Source organism: Pelodiscus sinensis, chromosome 2 (genome assembly GCF_052426305.1).
Source record: "Pelodiscus sinensis isolate ZL-2025 chromosome 2, ASM5242630v1, whole genome shotgun sequence".
Lineage (NCBI taxonomy): Eukaryota > Metazoa > Chordata > Testudines > Trionychidae > Pelodiscus > Pelodiscus sinensis.
The window spans coordinates 260,733,147-260,754,948 of record NC_143053.1 but is presented as its reverse complement, the minus strand read 5'-3'; the positions used below and the strand labels follow the sequence as shown (position 1 = coordinate 260,754,948).

At 50.0% G+C, this 21,802-nt stretch overlaps 1 protein-coding gene across 1 annotated transcript in view; it reads left to right on the top strand.

Moving 5' to 3' along the window:
- Positions 1-21,480, top strand: part of LOC142825158 (GTPase IMAP family member 7-like) — a 132,373-nt gene extending 110,893 nt beyond the window's left edge. Inside the window, exons 4-7 of the mRNA XM_089776029.1 lie at positions 8,067-8,183; positions 17,390-17,428; positions 17,853-17,892; positions 20,509-21,480. Coding sequence (XP_089632155.1) covers positions 8,067-8,183; positions 17,390-17,428; positions 17,853-17,892; positions 20,509-21,473 — 1,161 coding nt within the window. The 3' untranslated portion in view covers positions 21,474-21,480. The remainder of the gene's footprint in view (positions 1-8,066; positions 8,184-17,389; positions 17,429-17,852; positions 17,893-20,508) is intronic.
- Positions 21,481-21,802: the final 322 nt, after the last annotated feature.

The following is a 21,802-nucleotide window of genomic DNA, read 5'->3' as shown; positions in this document are numbered from 1 at the left end:
GGTGGAGACGGACATAGGGGACGGGAGTGTTGAGAGTCTCTGGGTTAGGCTAAAAGGAGTAAAAAACAAAGGTGATGTCATACTAGTGGTCTGCTACAGGCCACCTACCCAGGCGGAAGAGGTGGATGAGGCTTTTTTTAAACAACTAACAAAATCATCCAAAGCCCAGGATTTGGTGGTGATGAGAACATAAGAACGGCCGTACTGGGTCAGACCAAAGGTCCAACTAGCCCAGTATCCTGTCTGCAGAAAGTGGCCAGCACCAGGTGCCCCGGAGAGGGTGGACCGAAGACAATGATCAAGCGATTTGTCTCCTGCCATCCTTCTCCAGCCTCTGAAAAACAGAGGCCAAGGACACCATTTCTATCCCCTGGCTAATAGTCTTTTATGGACCTAACCTCCATGAAATTATCTAGCTTCTCTTTAAACTCTATTATAGTCCTAGCCTTCACAGCCTCCTCTGGCAAGGAGTTCCACAGGTTGACTAAACGCTGTGTGAAGAAGAACTTTCTTTTATTACTTTTAAACCTGCTACCCATTAATTTCACTTTGGTGTTCTCTAGTTCTTCTATTATGGGAGCTAATAAATAACACTTCTTTTTTCGCCCTCTCCACACCACTCATGGTTTTATATACCTCTATCATATCCCCCCTTGGTCTCCTCTTTTTTAAACTGAAAAGTCCCAGTCATTTTAACCTCTCTTCATATGGGACCCGTTCCAAACCCCTAATCATTTTAATTGCCCTTTTCTGAACCCTTTTTAAGGCCAAAATATCTTTTTTGAGGTGAGGAGACCACATCTGTACACAGTATTCAAGATGTGGGCGTACCATAGTTTTATACAGGGGCAGTAAGATATTCTGGGTCTTATTTTCTATCCCTTTCTTAATAATTCCTAGCATCCTATTTGCCTTTTTGACCGCCACTGCACTATGTGTGGAAGTTTTCAGAGAACTGTCCACAATAACTCCAAGATCTCTTTCCTGATTTGTCCTACTTAAATTAGCCCCCATCATACTGTACGTATAGTTGGGGTTATTTTTCCCGATGTGCATTACTTCACACTTATCCACATTAAATTTCATTTGCCATTTTGTTGCCCAATCACTCAGTTTGGTGAGATTTTCTTGGAGTCCCTCACAGTCTGCTTCTGTCTTGACTATCCTAAACAGTTTGGTATCATCCACAAACTTTACCACCTCACTGCTTACCCCTTTCTTCAGATCATTTATGAATAAGTTGAACAGGATTGGTCCCAAGACTGACCCTTGGGGGACACCACTAGTTACCCCTCTCCAATCTGAAAATTTACCATTTATTCCTACCCTTTGTTTCCTGTCTTTTAACCAGTTCTCAATCCAAGAAAGGACCTTCCCTCTTATCCCATGGCCATGTAATTTACACAAGAGCCTTTGGTGAGGGACCTTGTCAAAGGCTTTCTGAAAATCCAAGTATACGATATCTACTGGATCCCCCTTATCCGCATGCTTGTTAAACCCTTCCAAGAACTCTAATATATTACTAAGACAGGATTTCCCTTTACAGAAACCATGTTGACTTTTGTCCAACAAATTATGTTCTTCTACATGCCTCACAATTTTATTCTTTACTATTGTTTCGACTAATTTGCCCGGTACTGAAGTTAGACTTACCGGTCTATAATTGCCAGGATCGCCTCTAGAGCCCTTTTTAAATATTGGTGTCACGTTGGCTACCTTCCAGTCATCAGGTACGGAAGCTGATTGAAAGGATAGGTTACAAACCACAGATAATAGTTCAACTATTTCCCATTTAAGTTCTTTTAGAACCCTTGGATGAATGCCATCCGGTCCCGGAGATTTGTTAACATTAAGTTTTTCTTTTTGTTCTAAAACCTCCTCTAATGACACTTCAATCCAGGACAGTTCCTCAGATTCATCACAAAGGATGGTTCATATTTGGGAATCTCCCTAACATCCTCAGCCGTGAAGACTGAGGCAAATAAATCAGGGTATGTCTACACTATAGCGCTAATTCGAAATAACTTAGTTAGAAATAGTTAATTCGAACTAAGCTAATTCGAACTAATGCATCTAGAACTAAAAACTAGTTCGAATTAGCGTTTTGCTAATTTGAACTAGCGCGTTCACATTAAGTGGACCCTGAACAGGGGTTAAGGATGGCCAGAAGCAGTGCCGGCAGGGCATCAGAGGAGGACTTAGAGCGTGGAGATGCTGTCTCAGGCTAGCCGAGGGCTGTGCTTAAAGGGTCCCGACCCCCACCCTGGACAGACAGTTCTGAGGGGTGCCCCGCATGCAAAGCAGTCATGGCTTGGAGTGCCCTTAGTGCCCACACTCTGCACATCACAGCATTCGGACATCAGCCTGGCTGCACTTACCGCAGGCTGCCATCTGGGAAGAGGGGGCAATTGGGTGGCTGCAGGAGAGCTTCCACCCCCAGAAGCCCGCAGAGCCAGCCCAGTCCTCCCCATCGGGGGCTCGTGCCCCATTCCCCCCTCACCTCCTTCCACTTACCCTTCCCTAGCCCCTCTTCTTCATGTACAAAATAAAGATAACGTGTCTTCCAAAATGGAATCTGTCTTTATTGAACAAAACTGGGGGAGACTGGGAAAAGGAGGTGGGAGAGGGGAAAAGAGAAGCTGGGAGAGGGGAGGGCAACTAAAATGATCAGGGGTTGGGAACAGGTCCCATATGAAGAGAGGCTAAAGAGACTGGGACTGTTCAGCTTAGAAAAGAGGAGACGGAGGGGGGACAGGATAGAGGTCTCTAAAAGCAGGAGTTGGTGGAGAGGGTGCATACAGAAAAGTTTTTCATTAGTTCCCATAAAGAAGGACTAGAGGACACCAAAGGAAAGGAATGGGTAGCAGGCTTCAAACTAGTAACAGACAGTTGTTTTTCACAAAGCAAAGAGTCAACCTGAGGAACTCCTTGCTGCAGGAGGCTGTGAAGGCTAGAACTAGAACAGAGTTTAAAGGGAAGTGAGATCAAGTCATGGAGGTTGGGTCCATGGAGTGGTATTAGCCAGGGGGTAGGAGTGGTGTCCCTGCCCAAGGTTTGTGGAAGACTGGAGAGGGATGGCACGAGACAAATGGCTTGGTCACTGTCTTTGGTCCATCCCCTCCAGGGTCCCTAGGGTTGGCTGCTGTCGGCAGACAGGCTACTGGGCTAGAAGGACCTTTGGTCTGACCCAGGACGGCCATTGTAAGCTCAGGGCTCAGGGTCGGGGGTCTCAGTGGACCCCCTTGATTTTCATGCACACCTGCTCCTGGGTGGCCAGGCTGGCAGCTCTCCTGCCCTAGCCGGCCACTTTCCTGTGCCTAGTGCAGAGGTCGTGGATGAGGTCCACGATGTCCGCACTAGCCCAGGCGGGTGCCCGTTTCTTGCGGTCCCGGGCAAGCTCCCGGGAGCCGCCAGCCTGGTCCCGGGAAGAGGGGGAGGGCTGGGGGGCATCAGGTGGGTGGCTCGATCTGTGCCAGGTGCAGGGTCTGCTGGCTGGGTGCTGGCAGGCTTGCACCTGGCACGGGCACCGTAGCCAGCCCGTGCCCCTTTAAGGGGTCCAGGGCCGGGAGGGAGGCAGTAGAGTTTCCCTGGTTTTGGCCAGAGTGGCCACCAGGGAAACCTGGGGAGGGCTAGCCTCCCACTAGTTCGAATTAAGGGGCTACACACCCCTTAATTCGAACTAGCTAGTTCGAACTAGGCTTAATCCTCGTGGAATGAGGATTACCTAGTTCGAACTAAGCGCTCTGTTAGTTCGAATTAAATTCGAACTAACGGAGCGCTAATGCAGCGCCTATGAAAGTTAGTTCGAACTAACTTTGTAGCGTAGACATACCCTCATTTAGTGCCTTTTTGTCTGTCACTGCTTCTTTTACTTGGTGGTTAAGCCATGGTGACTCTTTTTTAGGTCTCTTGCTATGTTTTTTAATTTGGGGTATACATTTAAGTTGGGCCTCTATTATGGTGTCTTTAAAAAGTTTCCATGCAGCTTGCAGGGATTTGGCTCTAGTCACTGTGCCTTTTAATTTCTGTTTAACTAACCTCCTCATTTTTGTGTAATTCCCCTTTTTGAAATTAAATGCCAGGGTGCTGGACTGCTGAGGTGTTCTTCCCACCACAGGAATGTTAAATGTTATTATATTATGGTCACTATTCCCAAGCGGTTCTGTAACGGTTATATCCTGGACCTGATCCTGCGCTCCACTCAGGACTAAATCGAGAATTGCCTCTCCCCTTGTGGGTTCCTGCACTAGCTGCTCCAAGAAGCAGTCATTTAAGCCATTGAGAAATTTTATCTCCGCTTCTCTTCCTGAGGTGACATGTATCCAGTCAATATGGGGGTAATTAAAATCCCCCATTATTATAGAGTTCTCTATTTTGGTAGCCTCTCTAATCTCCCTCAGCATTTCAATGTCAGTATCGCTGTCCTGGTCAGGTGGTCGGTAATATATCCCTACTGCTAATTTCTTATTATTGGAGCATGGAATTACTATCCATAGAGATTCTATTGAACGTGTTGATTCATTTAATATTTTTATTTCATTTGATTGTACATTATCTTTCACATACAGTGCCACTCCGCCACCCACCCGGGCTGCTCTATCCTTTCGATATATTTTATATCCCGGTATGATTGTGTCCCACAGATTTTCCTCATTCCACCAGATTTCAGTGATGCCTATTATGTCAATCTCCTCCTTTAATACGAGGTACTCTAGTTCACCCATCTTATTAGTCAGACTCCTAGCATTTGTGTAGAAGCACTTTAAAAATTTGCCACTGCTTATTTGTCTGCCCTTCCCTGATGCATTGGATTCCTTTATATGTGGTTGTTTGTCTGCTCTGGCCCATGGTTTGTCCTCTCCCCTCCTCTCTTTCTGACTACAGCTTAGAGAATCTCTATCAATGGATTCTCCTCTAAGAGAAGTCTCTCTCCGATTTACGTGCATCTCCGCACCAATCGGCTTTCCCCCATCTCTTAGTTTAAAAACTGCTCTATGGCCTTATTAATGTTTAGTGCCAGCAGTCTGGTTCCACCCTGGTTTAGGTGGAGCCCATCCTTCCTGTATAGGCTCCCCCTCTCTCAAAAGTGTCCCCAGTTCCTAATAAATCTAAACCCCTCTTCCCTACACCATTGTCTCATCCACGCATTGAGACTCTGAAGCTCTGCCTGCCTATCTGGCCCTGCGCGTGGAACTGGAAGCATTTCTGAGAAAGCCACCATAGAGGTCCCGGATTTCAGTCTCTTTCCTAGCAGCCTAAATTTGGCCTCCAGGACATCTCTCCTACCCTTCCCTATGTCATAGTTACCTACATGTACCACGACCACCGGCTCCTCCCCAGCACTACACATAAGTCTATCTAGATGCCTTGAGAGATCCGCAACCTTCGCACCAGGCAGGCAAGTGACCATACTGTTCTACCGGTCTTCAACTATTAAGTGTGCCTATTGGAATCCGGGAGGTGGCCGGGCATTAGCCTGTCCACATCTAAAGGACCTCTCCCCAGCCTATAGGGAGGGTCCACTGAGCCCAGAAAACCAAGTAATTATGTGGGACAAATAAAGAGAAAACAGAGATGGGTGTGAGGGTCAAAGGGCTAAAAGGACGGAACTGGATGGGGACACCAAGCAGAGAACCCTGGACAGCGCCCACTGCCCCTCGAAGGCTTTGAGAGCCAGCGGACGCCACCCAGTAGAACTCTGCTCGGATACGTGAGTGGATGCAAGAACGGAAATAGGCCCCATAGTTGCAGGCCCCTCCCTCAGCCAGCCTCTGCTCCCTGGTCTTATAAATTACCATCTTGGCGATAGCCAGGAGAAGGTTGACCAATAGGTCCCGCGACTTTGTGGGGCCACGGATGTGGGGTGCGTAGATTAGCAGGTGATGAGGAAAGAGCAGCCAGAACCTCAACAGGAGGTTCTGGAGGAGCCAAAAGAGGGTCTGTAACCTGGTACACCCGAGATAAATGTGCACCAGGTTCTCCCTCATGCAAGTGTCGGGAATGGGGGTGAACAGCACCAAGTACATGCCCGTGCTCACAGCTCCATGCAGGATTCTCCAGCTGATGTCCCCAGTGGGCCGTGGAACCAAGGTGGAATACAGACTGGCCCACTGAGGTTTCCCACCCTCTATTGGTGGTAGGAGGTCCCGCCACTTCGTATCTAGCCAGGACATGATGGTGGGGAAGTGGAGTTTGAGAATCACGAGCATATACAGGTGACTCTTTGGCGCAGTTTGGAAGGGGACCGGTTGCATTGTGAGCAGCCAGATCGGGTGACAAGGGGGAGGAGGTCTGGGAGGTACGCAGGGCTTAGGGCCGATGGAGAGATCCAGAGGGCTGGCGGTGAGGGTTGAGTGGCGTGCACCCTCTCACAGGACTTTGTTTAGGTACACCTGAGCAGTGGGCAGCAAAGCGTCCTTCACCTCCTGAAGTACGCATCAGGGAGTACATAGAGTGGAGAGCCCCATGTGCTGGGTGAGCACCCTAGGATCCACCCAGTCTCCCCGGGCGTAGTCCAGGAGGTCTCCGATTCTTGTGACTTCTGCCAGGACCAACTTCTGGTGCACCGAGGGAGACTCTGCCGCCTGCACACGTAGATGGGGATTGTGTAGCGGGGGCTCTGCAAGGAGGGTCCAAGGACCTGGTCACCACAAGCAGCTTCCAGGCCCAGAGGAGGGCCGGGTAGAAGGCTGGCAGCTCGGCGAGGTCTCACAGAAGACCTCTCTGTGACGTAGTGGGGGTGCCTTGCTGGGGCTGTGGCGACCTCTGCTGTCTGTAGCAAGACCCAGCAGGGAAAGGGGGAGTCATTATGCAAAGGTGGCTCCAAACTGGTCTGACCAGCCACCCCCCATGGGGAGAAACAAAGGGAGGTGGATGCTGCCCTGGCTGTGGGCAGGGCTGGAAGAGGGGGAGTGAGTTCCTGTCTGGAAGGCAGGGAAGAAGGAGCTGGGGAGGGGGCTGGGACTCCCCTATCTCAAGGGGAGCACTGAGGCCTCTTAGCCCCAGTTCCTGTAACCAGATTACATCTGTGCTGTGCTATATGCTGGAGAAGCAATAAACTACCTCCCTTCTACTGGCTGGGGGAGTCTGTTCGTGCCATTTCAGGGGTGCAGGAGACGGGGGACCCCAACGCGCCATCACTCAAATAAAGGAGCTCCCGATCATATTGGAGCCCTCAGAAGTGGCAAAGGAAAACGTGCGCCAGCCTGCTCCATGCTGGACTACCATATTTTATAGGAGCCTCTGCAGGGCCTGGAGGCAGAGAACACGGACCCACGAGCGCAAACATGTCCTCCTCCAGGGGAAGATGGAGAATCCCTGCAGAGACCCAGTGCAGTCCTGGCCAGAAGAACTGCAGCACTAGCTGCTGGATCTGATCCAGGAAACCCAGGGGAGGGACCAAGGTGCTTAAATGATGCCAGAGCGTGGACAGGACCAATTGGTTAAATGCCAGTGCAGTCCTGTGAAGGGAAAGGCATTGGACCAGTCCCGTCCATCTCCACAACTGCTCAGCCACCCTGGACTCTAAACCTTGCCAGTTCTCCGGTGGAGAGGGATGCGTGGCAGAGACAAAAAATGCCAAGATAGAGCAGCGGACCCACACGCCACCTGATAGCCTGAAGCACAGGTGGGAGAGAGCCTGCCTGCCACCCGGCCCCTATCACCAGGCCGCATCTCCGGCTCACGGAGCACCAACCCTGTCCACCTCTTGCAAAGGATAAAGAGGAAGGGCTCTATGGCCAGAGCATACAGCTGGCCCGACAGCAGGCAGTCTTGATGTACTCCCCGCCCAAAGCTGACCGGTGTGGTCAAGGTCCAGTGGAGCTTGACCAAGCACTCTGAAGAAGCATACAGCACCTGGAGAAACCCCACAAAATGGGGCACAAAGCCGAAGTCCCACAGGGAGCCCAGGAGGTACCCATGGTTTATCCAGTTTAGCATCGGTCGGATCCGGCGAGAACAGGAAGGTGTAGAAGGTATGAGCCCTCTCACGCATCTCCACCAGATCCATGAGGGGAGCACCATCCTCTGCCACAAGGCAGACAATGTGCTTTTTTTCCCTTCAGAACGTAGAAGAAGCAGGAGCAGTGATCTATCTCCCTGAGGAGGTGGATGCGAGAATGAACAAAGGCACCCTGGACCCAAAGGTCATCAAGGGCCTGAAGTTCCTCCTGCTTCTCCTGGTACGCTCCGTAGAGGGGTGGATCTGTGGGGCCAGCCTCTCTAGCTCTAAAACCTCCTGTTCCAACTGCTCTATCACTGCATCCCTCCTCCGACTGGCCCCCTGGGGGTATGTCTACACTACCACCCTAGTTCGAACTAGGGTGGTTAATGTAGTCATACGAACTTGCAAATGAAGCCCGGGATTTGAATTTCCCAGGCTTCATTTGCATGTTGCCGGGTGCTGCCATTTTTTAATGTCCGCTAGTGTGGACTCCGTGCCCGTGGCTACACGCAGCACGAACTAGCTAGTTCGGACTAGGCTTCCTATTCCGAACTAGCTGTACGCCTCGTGGAACGTGGAATACTCCCGCCTGCTAGGATCCCCCAGGGGTTCAGTGGCCAAAGTGCTGCCAATGTCTGGGGAGTTGGTTATACCCTAGGGCAACCCAGAGTCAGAGAAAAGGGAAAGTGGCGGGTTAAAAGGGGAAGGAAAGGCCAACTGATGTCCCTCCAGGGCATGTTGATCCCCCTCTGAAGCAGCCAGGGTTAACCCTAAGGCCTCCACTTCCTGGGAGAGAAAGATGAGTCTGCTGCCTGCCATGAAGTGGTCACTCTTGTCGGCAGCAGGGTCAGCGGTCACTCTCATATCGGAAGTCAGGACGGTGGGAGTATCCTTCATAGATATTCACTCTTACAGGGTATGTCTACACCAGCCACCCTAGTTCGAACTAGGGTGGCTAATGTAGGCATTCGAACTTGCAAATGAAGCCTGGGATTTAAATATCCCGGGCTTCTTTTGTATGTTCCCGGGCGCTGCCATTTTTAAATGCCCCGTAGTTCGAACTCCCTGCCCATGGCTACACGTGGCATGGACTAGATAGTTTGAATTAAAGCTCCTAATTCGAATTACCATTACTCCTCATTGCAGGAAGCCCGGGATATTTAAATCCCAGGCTTCATTTGCAAGTTCGAATGCCTACATTAGCCACCCTAGTTCAGGAGGGAGGCAGTGTAAACATACCCACAGGGACTCTGGGAGGGTGGCATTCACCCTTCCCGCTATGAAGCGTCTGGGGCGTTAGAAGGAGGGATGGCTCTGACGTCCACCCCTAGAGGAATGAGGAGGGTATCCTCCCCTTCAGTAGGTGGGGTGGAACGCTGGGCTTGTGTGCAGCGCCTCCCCATGGCAACCTCCAGCCCTCAGAGGAGGAGAGTTGGGCCCGATAAGGGGAAGAGTCAGGGGGCAAGGGAAGTGGTGGGAGGGCAAGGGAAGATAGGGTTTGGGTAGCTGTGGAAGGGAAAACCTTCCCCTGAGGTAAGTCCTGTCCAAGTCCCGTCTCCAACCCCACCGCCCTCTCCTCTGCAGGCCCGGCCTTGCTGCTTTAGGTTGTGGCAGCGGCGCCCGCACGCTCCTCTGGGCTCTGTGGAGCCCGAGCAGGACTGACGATGGTCACGGTTGGAGGAGGGGCGACCCCAGGGTCTAGACCTTCGGGGCCACCAGCGATGGTAGAGCCGGTGCCCTCCTGGGCAGTGCGGGTCCGGAGTGCATATCCAAGCTGAGCCAAAGGACAGTCCCTTCGGATATGCCCCATTTCCTGACGGAGAAAATACTAGGCCTTCCCCAAGTTGTAATATACCTGGTACTGGGCACCAGAAATGACCCTTCGAGGGCTACTCCACCACGGCCCGCCAGCAGGAGTTGGATTTTCACCTGCCGGTGGAAGGAGAGAACATGGCAGAGGGTAGGGCCTTTGCAGTCCAAAGGAAGAGGACTTAGCACTGACAAGGGTCTCCCCAAGGTGGAGAAGAAATGCAATAGTGAGGCATTGGGGAGGAAGGGAGGAACGGAGGAAAATACCAACCATACGCCCAGGTCCTCCAAAGGCTCAAGAGGGACATGGACTCCCCCCACTGCTAAACCCTTTTCCGCCATCTCTTGAGTGGTGGCCTGAGATGCCAGGAAGAATAGAGGAAGTATCTGAGCCTTTAGCTATCACGTTTGGAAAATCATGGAAGTAGGGAGAGATTCCAGAAGATTAGAAAAGGGCAAATATAGTGCCCATCTGTAAAAAGGGAAATAAGATGGGCACTATAAGATAAGGAGTCTTGTGAATAAAGGAGAAGCAGTGGATGCGGTATACCTAGACTTTAGTAAGGCGTTTGATACGGTCTCGTATGACATTCTTATCAATAAACTAGGCAAATACAACTTAGATGGGGCTACTATAAGATGGGTGCATAACTGGCTGGATAATCGTACTCAGAGAGTAGTTTATTAATGATTCACAATCCTGCTGGAAAGGTATAACTAGTGGGGTTCCACAGGGGTCTGTTTTGGGACCGGCTCTGTTCAATATCTTCAACAATTTAGAGACTGGCATAGAAAGTACGCTTATTAAGTTTGCAGATGATACCAAGCTGGGAGGGGTTGCAACTGGTTTGGAGGATAGGATCGTCATGGTTCTTACCCCACTCTGGCATGATAAATGGAGAAGTGGGGGCCAGCAAAAGTACCCCAAAGCCTTATCTACCAGGCCTTGGAACAAAACTCCCCCCCCCCCCCAAATCTTAACCACCTTAGATTTTGGAGATCACATGCTGCTGCCACCATCCACATTTTAATAAAGAAAGCAGGGGAAAGATCATTTGGGAAATCTCACCCCTAAAGTAAAAATCAGGACACACAATTAACCAATACCAGGTTAATGAAAAGAAAAGAGAAAGAACTTTTATTATCACCACAATATTCCTGTTGCAAGCATAATGACCAGGTAGGAAAGTAACAAGGTGATATACTCATGGAGAAACTCCATGTGCCTAGAACTTAGTTACAAAGAAAAGCCAACCATTTCTTAAAGAGTGCACAAAGATCAGATCCCATACACAAGCCATAAAACAATAAAACCTAACAGGTTTATCTAAACTTTACCCTACTTACTAAAAGTGAAGAAAGAGTCTTTTCTTGAAGGGAGAGAGAGGCATGCTTGTCTCTCTCTCTAGCTGCGGAGCAACTCTCCGAGACAAAGGAGGGAAAACCCCAAATTCCTTTGTCCCAGTTTGAAAGTCCTACCTACATTCCTATTGGCCACCCCACCTGGCTAGGTGTAGTTAACCCTTAGGCCCCAGACTGCTGGCTAACCCTCATAATCATGACAAGGGTCATAATTCAAAATGATCTGGACAAATTGGAGAAATGGTCTGAGGTAAATAGGATGAAGATCAATAAGGACAAATGCAAAGTGCTCCACTTAGGAAGGAACAATCAGTTTCACACATACAGAATGGGAAACGACTGTCTAGGAAGGAGTACGGCAGAAAGGGATCTAGGGCTTATAGTGGACCTGTGAAAATGGATCCAGCTCTGGTCTGACCCTGTCAGGTGATTCCTCCCTGAACTGATCTTCCCCCTGATCCTTCTCCTGCTGTGTCTCTTGTCAGCTACTCCTCCCTCCCAGGTTTCAGGCTGGTTTTCGGCTTCTCCACTGTGTGGGGTTCTGTTCTCTGTAGCCCTCTAGCTTGAAGCTACAGACACACACCCTGTCTTTTTCCATTCTTCACACCCCTGCAACTCCCAGAACTCCTCTGCTTGAGGCTGAGCTGTTCAAGGCGCCATGTTCCCAGACACCTGGGGGTTACACACACAGCAGGAACAAGCAATGGCCATTCCAAAGCTCCGTGAAAAGTAGGAAGATTCTATCTGTTACGGTATTTGAGTCTAGCAAAATGAAATGTTCTGGGGCCAGGTATATGTAATTTACACTGTCGCACTCAACTCTTGTGTTACCACAAACCTCTTCTCTCCTGCCTTAATCCTTTGTGTGGATTAAAGAACTCACTGGACACTCCTTGGATACAACTGATACGAAGGATGCCCAGGCCAACTGTAGGATTGGTGAGAGACAGCAAGAAGTCAACACGTTTTGTTCCTTTCCCCAAAGGGGATTTCTCTGTAATAAAAGGGAGGGAGGGGGAATTGGTGGGCTGCCAACACCCTTTTCCCCTACGCATCGCTCCCAGAAAGGACTCCTCCTGCGGAGAGGTGTTCAGTCACTTGGCTTCTGTCCTCCAGCAGCCACAGCTTGTCCCCCTTCTGCATCTTCATGTCCGTTCCCCACTTTGTAGACAAGAGAGCTTTATAATGTTTTATGTAATGTAACCGAATGGGTAGTGTGAGAACACACGGTAACAACTCTAACTCTGCCAGCCACACTTCCCTGGTTAGCATAGACTCATAGACTCATAGACTTTAAGGTCAGAAGGGACCATTATGATCATCTAGTCTGACCCCCTGCACAGTGCAGGCCACAGAATCTCGCCCACCCCTCTTAGAATAATCCTCTCACCGATGTCTCAGATATTGAAGCCTTCAAATACTTTGAAGGCCCCAACATGCAGAGAGTCCTTCAGCTGTGATCTGTGCCCAATGCTACAGAGGAAGGCGAAAAACCTCCAGGGCCTCTGCCAATCTACCCTGGAGGAAAATTCCTTCCTGACCCCAAATATGGCGATCAGCTAAACCCTGAGCATGGGGGCAAGACTCACCAGCCAGACACCCAGAAAGTTCCCTATAGCAACTCCTATCATCCCTCCATTGACCTATTTCCAACTGGTAATGAATGGTCAATTAGTTACCAAGATCATGTTATTTCATCCAACCATCCCCTTATCATAGAATCAGAACTGGAAGAGACCTCAGAAGGTCGTCAAGTCCAGCCCTCCGCTCTAGGCAGGACCAATCCCATCTAAATCAACCCGGCCAGGGCTTTGTCAAGCCGAGACTTAAACACCTCTAGGGATGGAGACTCCACTACTTCCCTAGGTAACCCATTCCAATGCTTCACCACCCTCCTAGTGAAATAGTTTTTCCTAATATCCAATCTGGACCTCTCCCACCACAACTTGAGACCATTGCTCCTTGTTCTGCCATCTGTCACTACTGAGAACAGCCTCTCTCCATCCTCTTTGGAACCTCCCTTCAGGAAGTTGAAGGCTGCTATCAAGTCCCCCCTCACTCTTCGCTTCTGCAGACTAAACAGACCCAAGTCCCTCAGCCTCTCCTCGTAGGTCATATGCTCCAGACCCCTAATCATTTTGGTTGCCCTCCGCTGGACCCTCTCCAATGCGTCCGCATCCTTTTTGTAGTGGGGGGCCCAGAAGTGGACACAGTACTCCAGATGTGGCCTCACCAAAGCCGAATAAAGGGGAATAATGACATCTCTGGATCTGCTGGCAATGCTCCTCTTAATGCAGCCTAATATGCCATTAGCCTTCTTGGCTACAAGGGCACACTGTTGACTCATATCTAGCTTCTCATCCACTGTAACCCCCAGGTCCTTTTCTGCAGAACTACTACTTAACAGGTTGGTCCCCAGCCTGTAACTATGCTTGGGATTCTTCCGTCCCAAGTGCAGGACTCTACACTTGTCTTTGTTGAATCTCATGAGATTTCTAGTGGCCCAATCCTCCAATTTGTCTAAGTCACTCTGGACCCTATCTCTGCCCTTAAGCGTATCTACCTCTCCCCCTAGCTTAGTGTCATCTGCAAACTTGCTGAGGGTGCAATCTATCCCCTCATCCAGGTCATTAATAAAGATATTGAACAAAACCGGTCCTAGAACTGAACCTTGGGGCACTCCACTAGAAACCGACCGCCATCCTGACATCGAACCGTTGATCACTACCCGCTGGGCCCGGCCTTCTAGCCATCTTTCTATCCATCTTACCGTCCATTTATCCAATCCGCATTCCCTTAACTTGCTGGCAAGAATATTGTGGGAGACCGTATCAAAAGCCTTGCTAAAGTCAAGGTATATAACATCCACTGACTTTCCCATGTCCACTGAGCCAGTTACCTCATCATAGAAGCTAATCAGATTGGTCAAGCACGACTTGCCCTTTGTGAATCCATGCTGACTATTCCTGATCACTTTCCTCTCATTCAAGTGTCTCAAAATGGATTCCTTTAGGATCCCTTCCATGATTTTTCCAGGAACCGAGGTAAGACTGACCGGCCTATAGTTCCCTGGATCGTCCTTCTTCCCTTTTTTGAAGATGGGCACTACATTTGCCTTTTTCCAATCATCCGGGATTTCGCCCGATCTCCACGACTTTTCAAAGATAATGGCCAAAGGCTCCTCAATGACGTTTGCCAACTCCTTCAGTACCCTTGGGTGCATTAAGTCTGGACCCATGGATTTGTGTACGTTTAGTTTTTCTAAATAGTTCCTAACCTGTTCTTTACCCACCAAGGGCTGTCCATCTTCTTCCCATCTTGCGTTCCTTAGCCCAGAAGTCCAGGAGCCAACCTTGTCCGTGAATACAGAGGCAAAGAAAGCATTGAGTACTTCAGCTTTCCCCACATCCTCTGTCACTAGGTTACCTCCTTCATCCATTAGGGACTGCACACCCTCTCTGATCACCTTCTTCTTGTTGACATGCCTGTAGAAACCTTTCTTGTTATCCTTCACATCCTTAGCCAGTCGCAACTCCATTTGCGCTTTCGCCTTCCTGATAACCCCCCGGCATTCTCGAACTATACATTTAAACTCCTCCCTAGTCATTTGTCCAAGTTTCCACTTTCTGTAAGCTTCCTTTTTGTGCTTAAGTACACCAAGGATTTCCCCTGTAAGCCAATCCGGTCTCCTACCAGGTTTGCCTAACTTGCTACGTGTCGGGATGGTTTCTTTCTGTGCCTTCAATAAGGCTTCTTTAAAATACTGCCAGCTGTCCTGGACTCCTTTCCCCTTCATGTTAACATCCCAGGGGATTCTTTCCATCAGATCTCTGAGGGAGTCAAAATCTGCTTTTTTGAAGTCCAAGGTGTGTATTTTACTACTCTCTTTCCTTCCTTGGGTCAGGATCCTGAAATCTACCATCTCATGATCACTGCTTCCCAGGTTGTCACCCACCTCTACGTCCCCTATTAGTTCCTCCCTGTTTGTGAGGAGAAGGTCAAGCTGTGCATGGCCCCTGGGCGGATCCTTCAGCACTTGTACCAAGAAGTTATCCCCAACATTCTCCAAAAACTTCCTGGATTGCCTGTGTACTGCCGTATTGGTTTCCCAACAGATGTCAGGGTGATTAAAGTCCCCCATGAGAACCAGGGCCTGCGATCTGGAAGCTTCGCTCAGTTGTTCGAAGAAAGCCTCATCTACCTCATCCACCTGGTTCGGTGGCCTGTAGCAGACATCAAGCAGACTGCTAGTCTCTGGATCTGAGACCAGACGGATCCTGGTGATTCAGCATGGACACACTCTCTTGCTCTTGAATACTGGTTGTGTTAGAAAGAAACACGATGTAAAGGCTGGAATGGGAGAAAAGTGCTATCAACGATGGGGCATCTTGCATGAATCTCCAGAACTCATCTTGTCAAGATCAGAGCATCGGTCCGGACTGAGAGAAAGCCGGCTTCCTCCCCCCCTCACATTTAACGTGCCTGGCCAGTGAGCTAATGTGCCTACAGACTGGTAACTTTAAGCAGCAGCAAGACAGGGTGTGAGTGTAGGGGGGTGGGGTGTATGTGAATTAGCGGGTGTAGTGCGCTATATGCATATAACAGAATGATGTAACATTATCAATAAATGTGGTGTTCTATCTTATCTCCCCCCCCCCCAAAGATCCCATGGAATCTTTCACATAGAACAGCTTGCCGTGGTGACTGATGCCCAACATAAGCGACAGGCTGCAGGATAGAATTGGCTACCTACCCCCACAGGTTGATCCTGATTTCAAATGAATTACCACAGCCCTGTGGTGTGCAGGTGTCTCAGGCCATTGCCTTGCTGGGGGCAAGGGAAGTTGTGGGGGAGATGAGGCAGGTTTTTTCCACCTTCTCCTTCTTAAATAGTGCAGCAGGTGGAATGCTCTATAGCTGAGGACAAAAGGCAGGATTCACTAGGGATTAGGGGATTAAGTACTTTGTAAATGATGCCCAATGCAGAAGAAAACTGTATTTATCCTTCTGTCACCTCCTCACTTCTCTCTCTCTCTGTGTCAAGTCCTCCCTCAGATCTAGCTTTGGACACATGCTCAATATGCACTCTCCTTTCCCAACTGACTCCATTCTTCCTGCACTCAGCCCTGCCAGTCACATCCTCCCCTTCCCAGCTCCACACCTCTCCTGGCTCCCTCACCCTCCAGTACAACACCCACCAGCTTGGAGACTAATCTCAGCCTTGCCCCAGTTTTCGTCTATTTAATCTCTCCAGGCCATGAAACCCTTCTCCTCAGGTCTGAAACGTCTCCCTCCTGATGCCCTCTGGACACATGCCTGGCTCAGAATTGCTTTCTGTCTCTGATGAAGTGGGGCTCTATGTTTGTCCGAGTACGGTGTGTAGGCCCAAGTTCCCCTTCTGCATTACTCAAGGGTGTGTGCTGGTTGTGGAGACCCCTGGGGGGCATCCAGCTGCCTGCGCACAGAGACTGGCCGACAGCCTGGACCTCGGCAGCTGGTGGTTGGGCCCATCCTAAGCTAGCGCCATCTGTAAGTGCAGTGAGCAGCGGGGGCCGGGTGACTTGTTTGCCTCAGAATGAAGGAAAGGATGGAAGGGGGACAGCTGGGCATGAGTGAGGATGGGCGGGGGGAGGAAGAGCAGGGAGTCAGTCTCCTGGGCTGGGTTCCTGGGGAAGATCCACGGCTTTCTACTTTGGATTCCCCAGCATTGACCTTGCTGAGTTTCTGTGCTAAGAAAGTCGGCTGTACCGGCCTCCGGGTCCATGATTAAAGCTTCTTTTATCTCGCTGTCTGACAATCACTGCTAATTGAAAAGCTGGCGCATGTCCCCGTCAGGTGGGCTCTCTCCTGGGAGTTCACGAGGAGCAGAGGGAGCTGAAAACTCCACAGTGAAAAGCCGGAGGCGCCTAAGCCGATGAGACTTGCCCTAGTGAGAAGGTTCCCTGAGGGGTGTGACACAACAGGCGGGTCCTGTTTGAGCTGCGTACTGAGTGGTTCCAAACTTCTGTGCCTGCCACACCCTCCTGCCTCTCACTTTCCACCTCCTGGCTCAGAAAACCCCATTCAGAAAGCCCTACTTCTCCCTGGGTCTGGAAAATGGGGGCAGAGGCACCAGGAAGCATGTGCAGATAGCCCTATGTCCTCATTTCCTGGGGCTAATGTGCAGTGAAGTGACTCCTGATAGACATCAGCATGTGGCAGAGGGAGAATCCTCTGTGTGATTTATAAATAGCTTCAGGAGAATCCAATTTTGTGCTTCACTTTGTGTTTTAGGAGGCAGCTGAATCCACTATGGGAGGAACAGAAAGTTCAGTGAGTATCATGACAAGCAGATTATTTCACAGGGCAGGAAGATGAAACGTCCTGTTGCAGAGTGTGTATATTTTGCAGGGAAAGTCGCTTTGCGTTGTGGCTTTGTCTCATCTCTGCTCAGCTCTGTCTTAAAGGCAGAGCCACTTCTCTTAGGTAAGAGGGGGCTCCTCTAACACCGATGTATCCCCTCTTACATCCTGGCCTCAATCCAGACCTGTTCCATGTTTCTAATGTGCCCCCCCCCCTTTGGTGTCCTCCTACACCCCGCATTCAACTGCTGTACCTCCTCCATGCCTGCAAGGTGGTTTCCCACATGTAGTTGCATGATGCCCAAAGGTGAAAATGGGAGCTCAGGACAATACGATGCTATTTCACGCGTTCTTTATGCCCATATTCTGGTACTTATGCAATAATCCCATTTCAGCCACAGTCTGCTCCAGGAAAGAAATCGGAAGGAGAAAAGGGTAAGAAAATGGCATTTCCCTTGTGCTGTCTTTATCTCTGCATGAATTGTCAGCCTAGGAAAGAGAGTGTCTCACCAGCACTGGGGTGATCCGTGCTCCAGAGATCTCCACTCATTCAGCAGGTCTGCTTGGACCTCAGTAGAGCCCACCACAAGTCTGGCCTCTTTGCTCAGCAGCCAGGGCAGATGTGATGACTTTAGAAACAGGAGAAAGAGTTGCTAGGCCTCCTGCTGGATGCTGTGGGACTCTCCCTAGGACTTGTCAAAGAGCATCCACCAAAGCTGTTTTTGTTGTAAAATTGGGTTTTCTCCTTAGCAAAACTTTTCAGGAGAAGTGGGTGTTGTCCATCACTACTTCTGGCTATTTTGCGTCCAGCTCTATTTCTGACACTGCTTACCTGGTCAGGAGTCCTGTGACACCTTCTAGACTAACCGAAGTGTTGGAGCCTAAGCTTTCGTGGGCAAAGACCCACTTCGTCAGATGCATAGAAGGTGCCACAGGACTCCACGCTGCTGTTGCAAATTCAGTCTAACACGGCTACCCCTCTGATACTTGCTTACCTGGTGTTATTGTTTTGGCTCAAGAACCGTTCATACATTGTAGATACAATAGAGTTTGAATTTTATGTGCTCATGCAGAGAAATGTGTAATACCGCTGGAACATATGATGCTGCCTCCTCACATCTCTGTCAATGCACCGCAGTCCTGGATTGCAAGAGACCCCGGCATGTTCGTGCTGCTTCTCTCCTGATCACAAGGCCGTGTCTACACTACACAGCTTCCAGCAGTGCAGCTGCATTGGTTCTAGTGCAGATTGTCTAAGCCAATGAGAGAGAGAGAGAGAGAGATCTTCTGTCAACTCCGTTATTCCAGCCTTGTGGGCTCATCGGGGGGCAGGCTAGCTGCCCTCATGCGCCATCGCTCCTGCCATCCAAAGAGCTGCCACACATCCTACTCCTCCCCCCACTGGGGCCAGGCGGTTACTGCTGCCCAGAGCAGCCTACACCACAGGCCAAGGGGTCCCAGTAAGGGAGTTTCTGTGACATCACAAAGGGCCGTTTCCTCCTCTCTCCAGGCCAGTTGGCCTTGGGGCTTCACCCAGGCCTCCCTCCCCAGTGGCCAGCCCCACTTGGTCCCCGTCAGCCAGAGCTGCTTTCCCCGGGCTGCTGAGCCTGTCAGTGTCGCTGGATGTACCCAGCAGGTGAATGGCCACACTGGCTGGAGGCCCCATTTCCCTTGGTGAAAATTCCCCTTATCCCTCCCCTCAACCCGGCTGATGGCCGAGCAGACTCCGTGCAAGGGGAAGAGCCGAGGGGGAGCCGTGCCCACAGCTGACAGAGGGCTTCTCTGTGGGCTTCCATTGTTCCTCTGCAGCTGGAGGAGGCCTGGGGCCTTGTGCCATGGTCACGGTGGATTTGGCGGTGAATCCAGGCAATGCAGCCCCAGTGCATTTACTCCCCCATATCCCGTAATCAGCTCCTCCAAGTGAGAGTGAGAAGAGCAGCTACTGTGGGCACAATGCAATTTCCCACCTGCTTCTAGGGCACATCTGCACTTGCTGCCCTGAGAGCAACGTTCTGACATTTGAGTGAGCAGGTTTGATTGTGGCTGGGAAATTGAATGCTGAGGGCAGCTCCAGCTGGCTCCTGCACTCCTCCCAGTCCTGAGGAGTAAGGGAAGCTGACATGAGCATGGGTGCTCGCATTGGCCTCCCGCCCTGTGTGCACCACCTAGCTTGGCTTAAGATAAGCTGGCACCAGCAACATATCCTATGTATGCTACATAGCCGGAGTTGCGTACCTCATCCAAGCTGCCAGGTCTAGTGCAGACCTGTCCCTACTATCTGTACCTCTCCTACAGTGTTTTCTTCCTGCCCTCTCCCCTTCTCCTTCACTATTTTCCCTCCTCACTCCTGGTTTTCCGCTCCTGCTCTTCTATTTCACTCTTTCCCCTTTCTTCCTTCTGTGCCAGTTTTCGCCACATTCGCCTTTTCCTCTTTTTATTCCCTTCTCTCTCTCTAGTCAACTTCCTTTCTCTTGTTGCTCCCTGAAAATAAATCAAAGGAGGTGACTTGTGGAGGGGCTGAGCGCCCAAATCTCCAAAAGAAGTTGGGGGAGCTAGCCGTGCTCCACTTCTCTGGACGTCAGGTCCAGATTAAACTCCTCAGGCACCTTCTGCCAAACGGGGCCCATTCTCCAGCCTGCCCCGGCTCTGGATGCTGCTCCTGCTTGGCTGGCTTGGCCGCTCTGACGCATGCTCCTCTGCGTGTGGTACAGGCTGGGCAGGGAGCTAGTGACACCAGGGGGCAGCATCACCCCAGGGAGATTCCAAGCCAGAGCAGAAGGCTCCAGACCAGCATCCCTCCCAGACACACCTGAGCACTGTGTCCGACCCTGCAGCCCAATGCCTGCGGTGAGCTGAGAGCTCACTCAGAGACCCCCAAGGGCTGTCAGTGAGAACCTTTCACTGGGCTGCTACAGTCCAAAATGCAACATGTTTCCATGCCAGTTAACTCAGGCCCCACAACAGTTCTAATTACAGAAAGGGAAATCCCCAAGTACAGCTGTTGTTATTTTATTACCATTGCAATGAAATTGTCACTCTTATTTTTTCCAGGCCCTAGAGCTGCCAGACACTACACTGGGAAACCTGAACTCCGGATTGTTCTTGCTGGCAAAACCGGAGCTGGGAAAAGTGCAGCAGGAAACAGCATCCTTGGGGAGAGAGTGTTTGAGTCTAGAATCACAGCACAATCGGTGACAAAGACATGTACTAAGAAGAAAGGGCAGTGGAAGGGCAGGGATCTTGCAGTCATTGATACTCCTGGTCTGTTTGACACAAAAGTCCCTTTACTGGAAACTATGCGAGAAATCGGGCGCTGTGTTGTCGTCTCTGCCCCAGGCCCCCATGCTATCATCCTGGTGATGCAGCTGGGTCGTTTCACTGAAGAAGAGAAAAAAACAGTTGAACGAATTCAAGACATTTTTGGGGAAAAAGCTGTGCACTACATGATCTTCTTGTTCACCAGGAAAGATAACTTAGTGGGTGGAGATTTATATGATTATCTAAAAGAGTTGAATGACAAAGATCTTGAGAAGTTGATAAGAAGGTGCGGGAATCGCTGCTGCGCTTTCAACAACAAAGCGACAGGCCAGGAGCGGGAAGCCCAGGTGTCAGAGCTGATTGCAATGATCGATAAGATGGTGCAGCAGAATGGAGGCTCCCATTATACTAATGACATGTATGAATATGCACTGAAGAAACTTCAAGAAAATACCGAGACACTCAGAGAACTCTATGAGGAACAGATGGTAAAAAAACAAAAGAATATTAAATCTCTCCATGAGGAGGATTGTAAGAGACTAGAAGAGGAATTAGGGCCGCGTGATGGAAACGCTTTGAAAGAAAAGAAGGAGGCCCTACAACAAAAACTGGGCAAAGATTTAGAGGAAATAAACAGCTGCTACCAGAAACAGCTGCGTGACCTCAGGGAAAGGGCTGAGAAGGATGTCAATATAATACAAGCTATTCTAAAAAAATTTGCTTCCGTATTTGCAAACATCAAACGCTGGCGTGAGTAATGATTGACCTGCTAAAGCGACGAGGAGTCCTGCGGCACCTTATAGACTAACTGAAGTGTAGGAGCTGACGAAGTGGGTCTTTGCCCACGAAAGCTTCTGCTCCTACACTTCAGTTAGTCTATAAGGTGCCACAGGACTCCTCGTCGCTTTTGCAGATTCAGACTAACACGGCTACCCCTCTGATGATTGACCTGCTGTAATTTCGCTGCTCTTGCCTCTCTCCCACTTTTTCAATAGTCATGAATGGCGTTTCAGTGCTTTGTAACACTTTAACCTAATTTTTTCTTCACAGAAGTTTACATTTGTATCCTCTTTTTAGTCATCTTGTG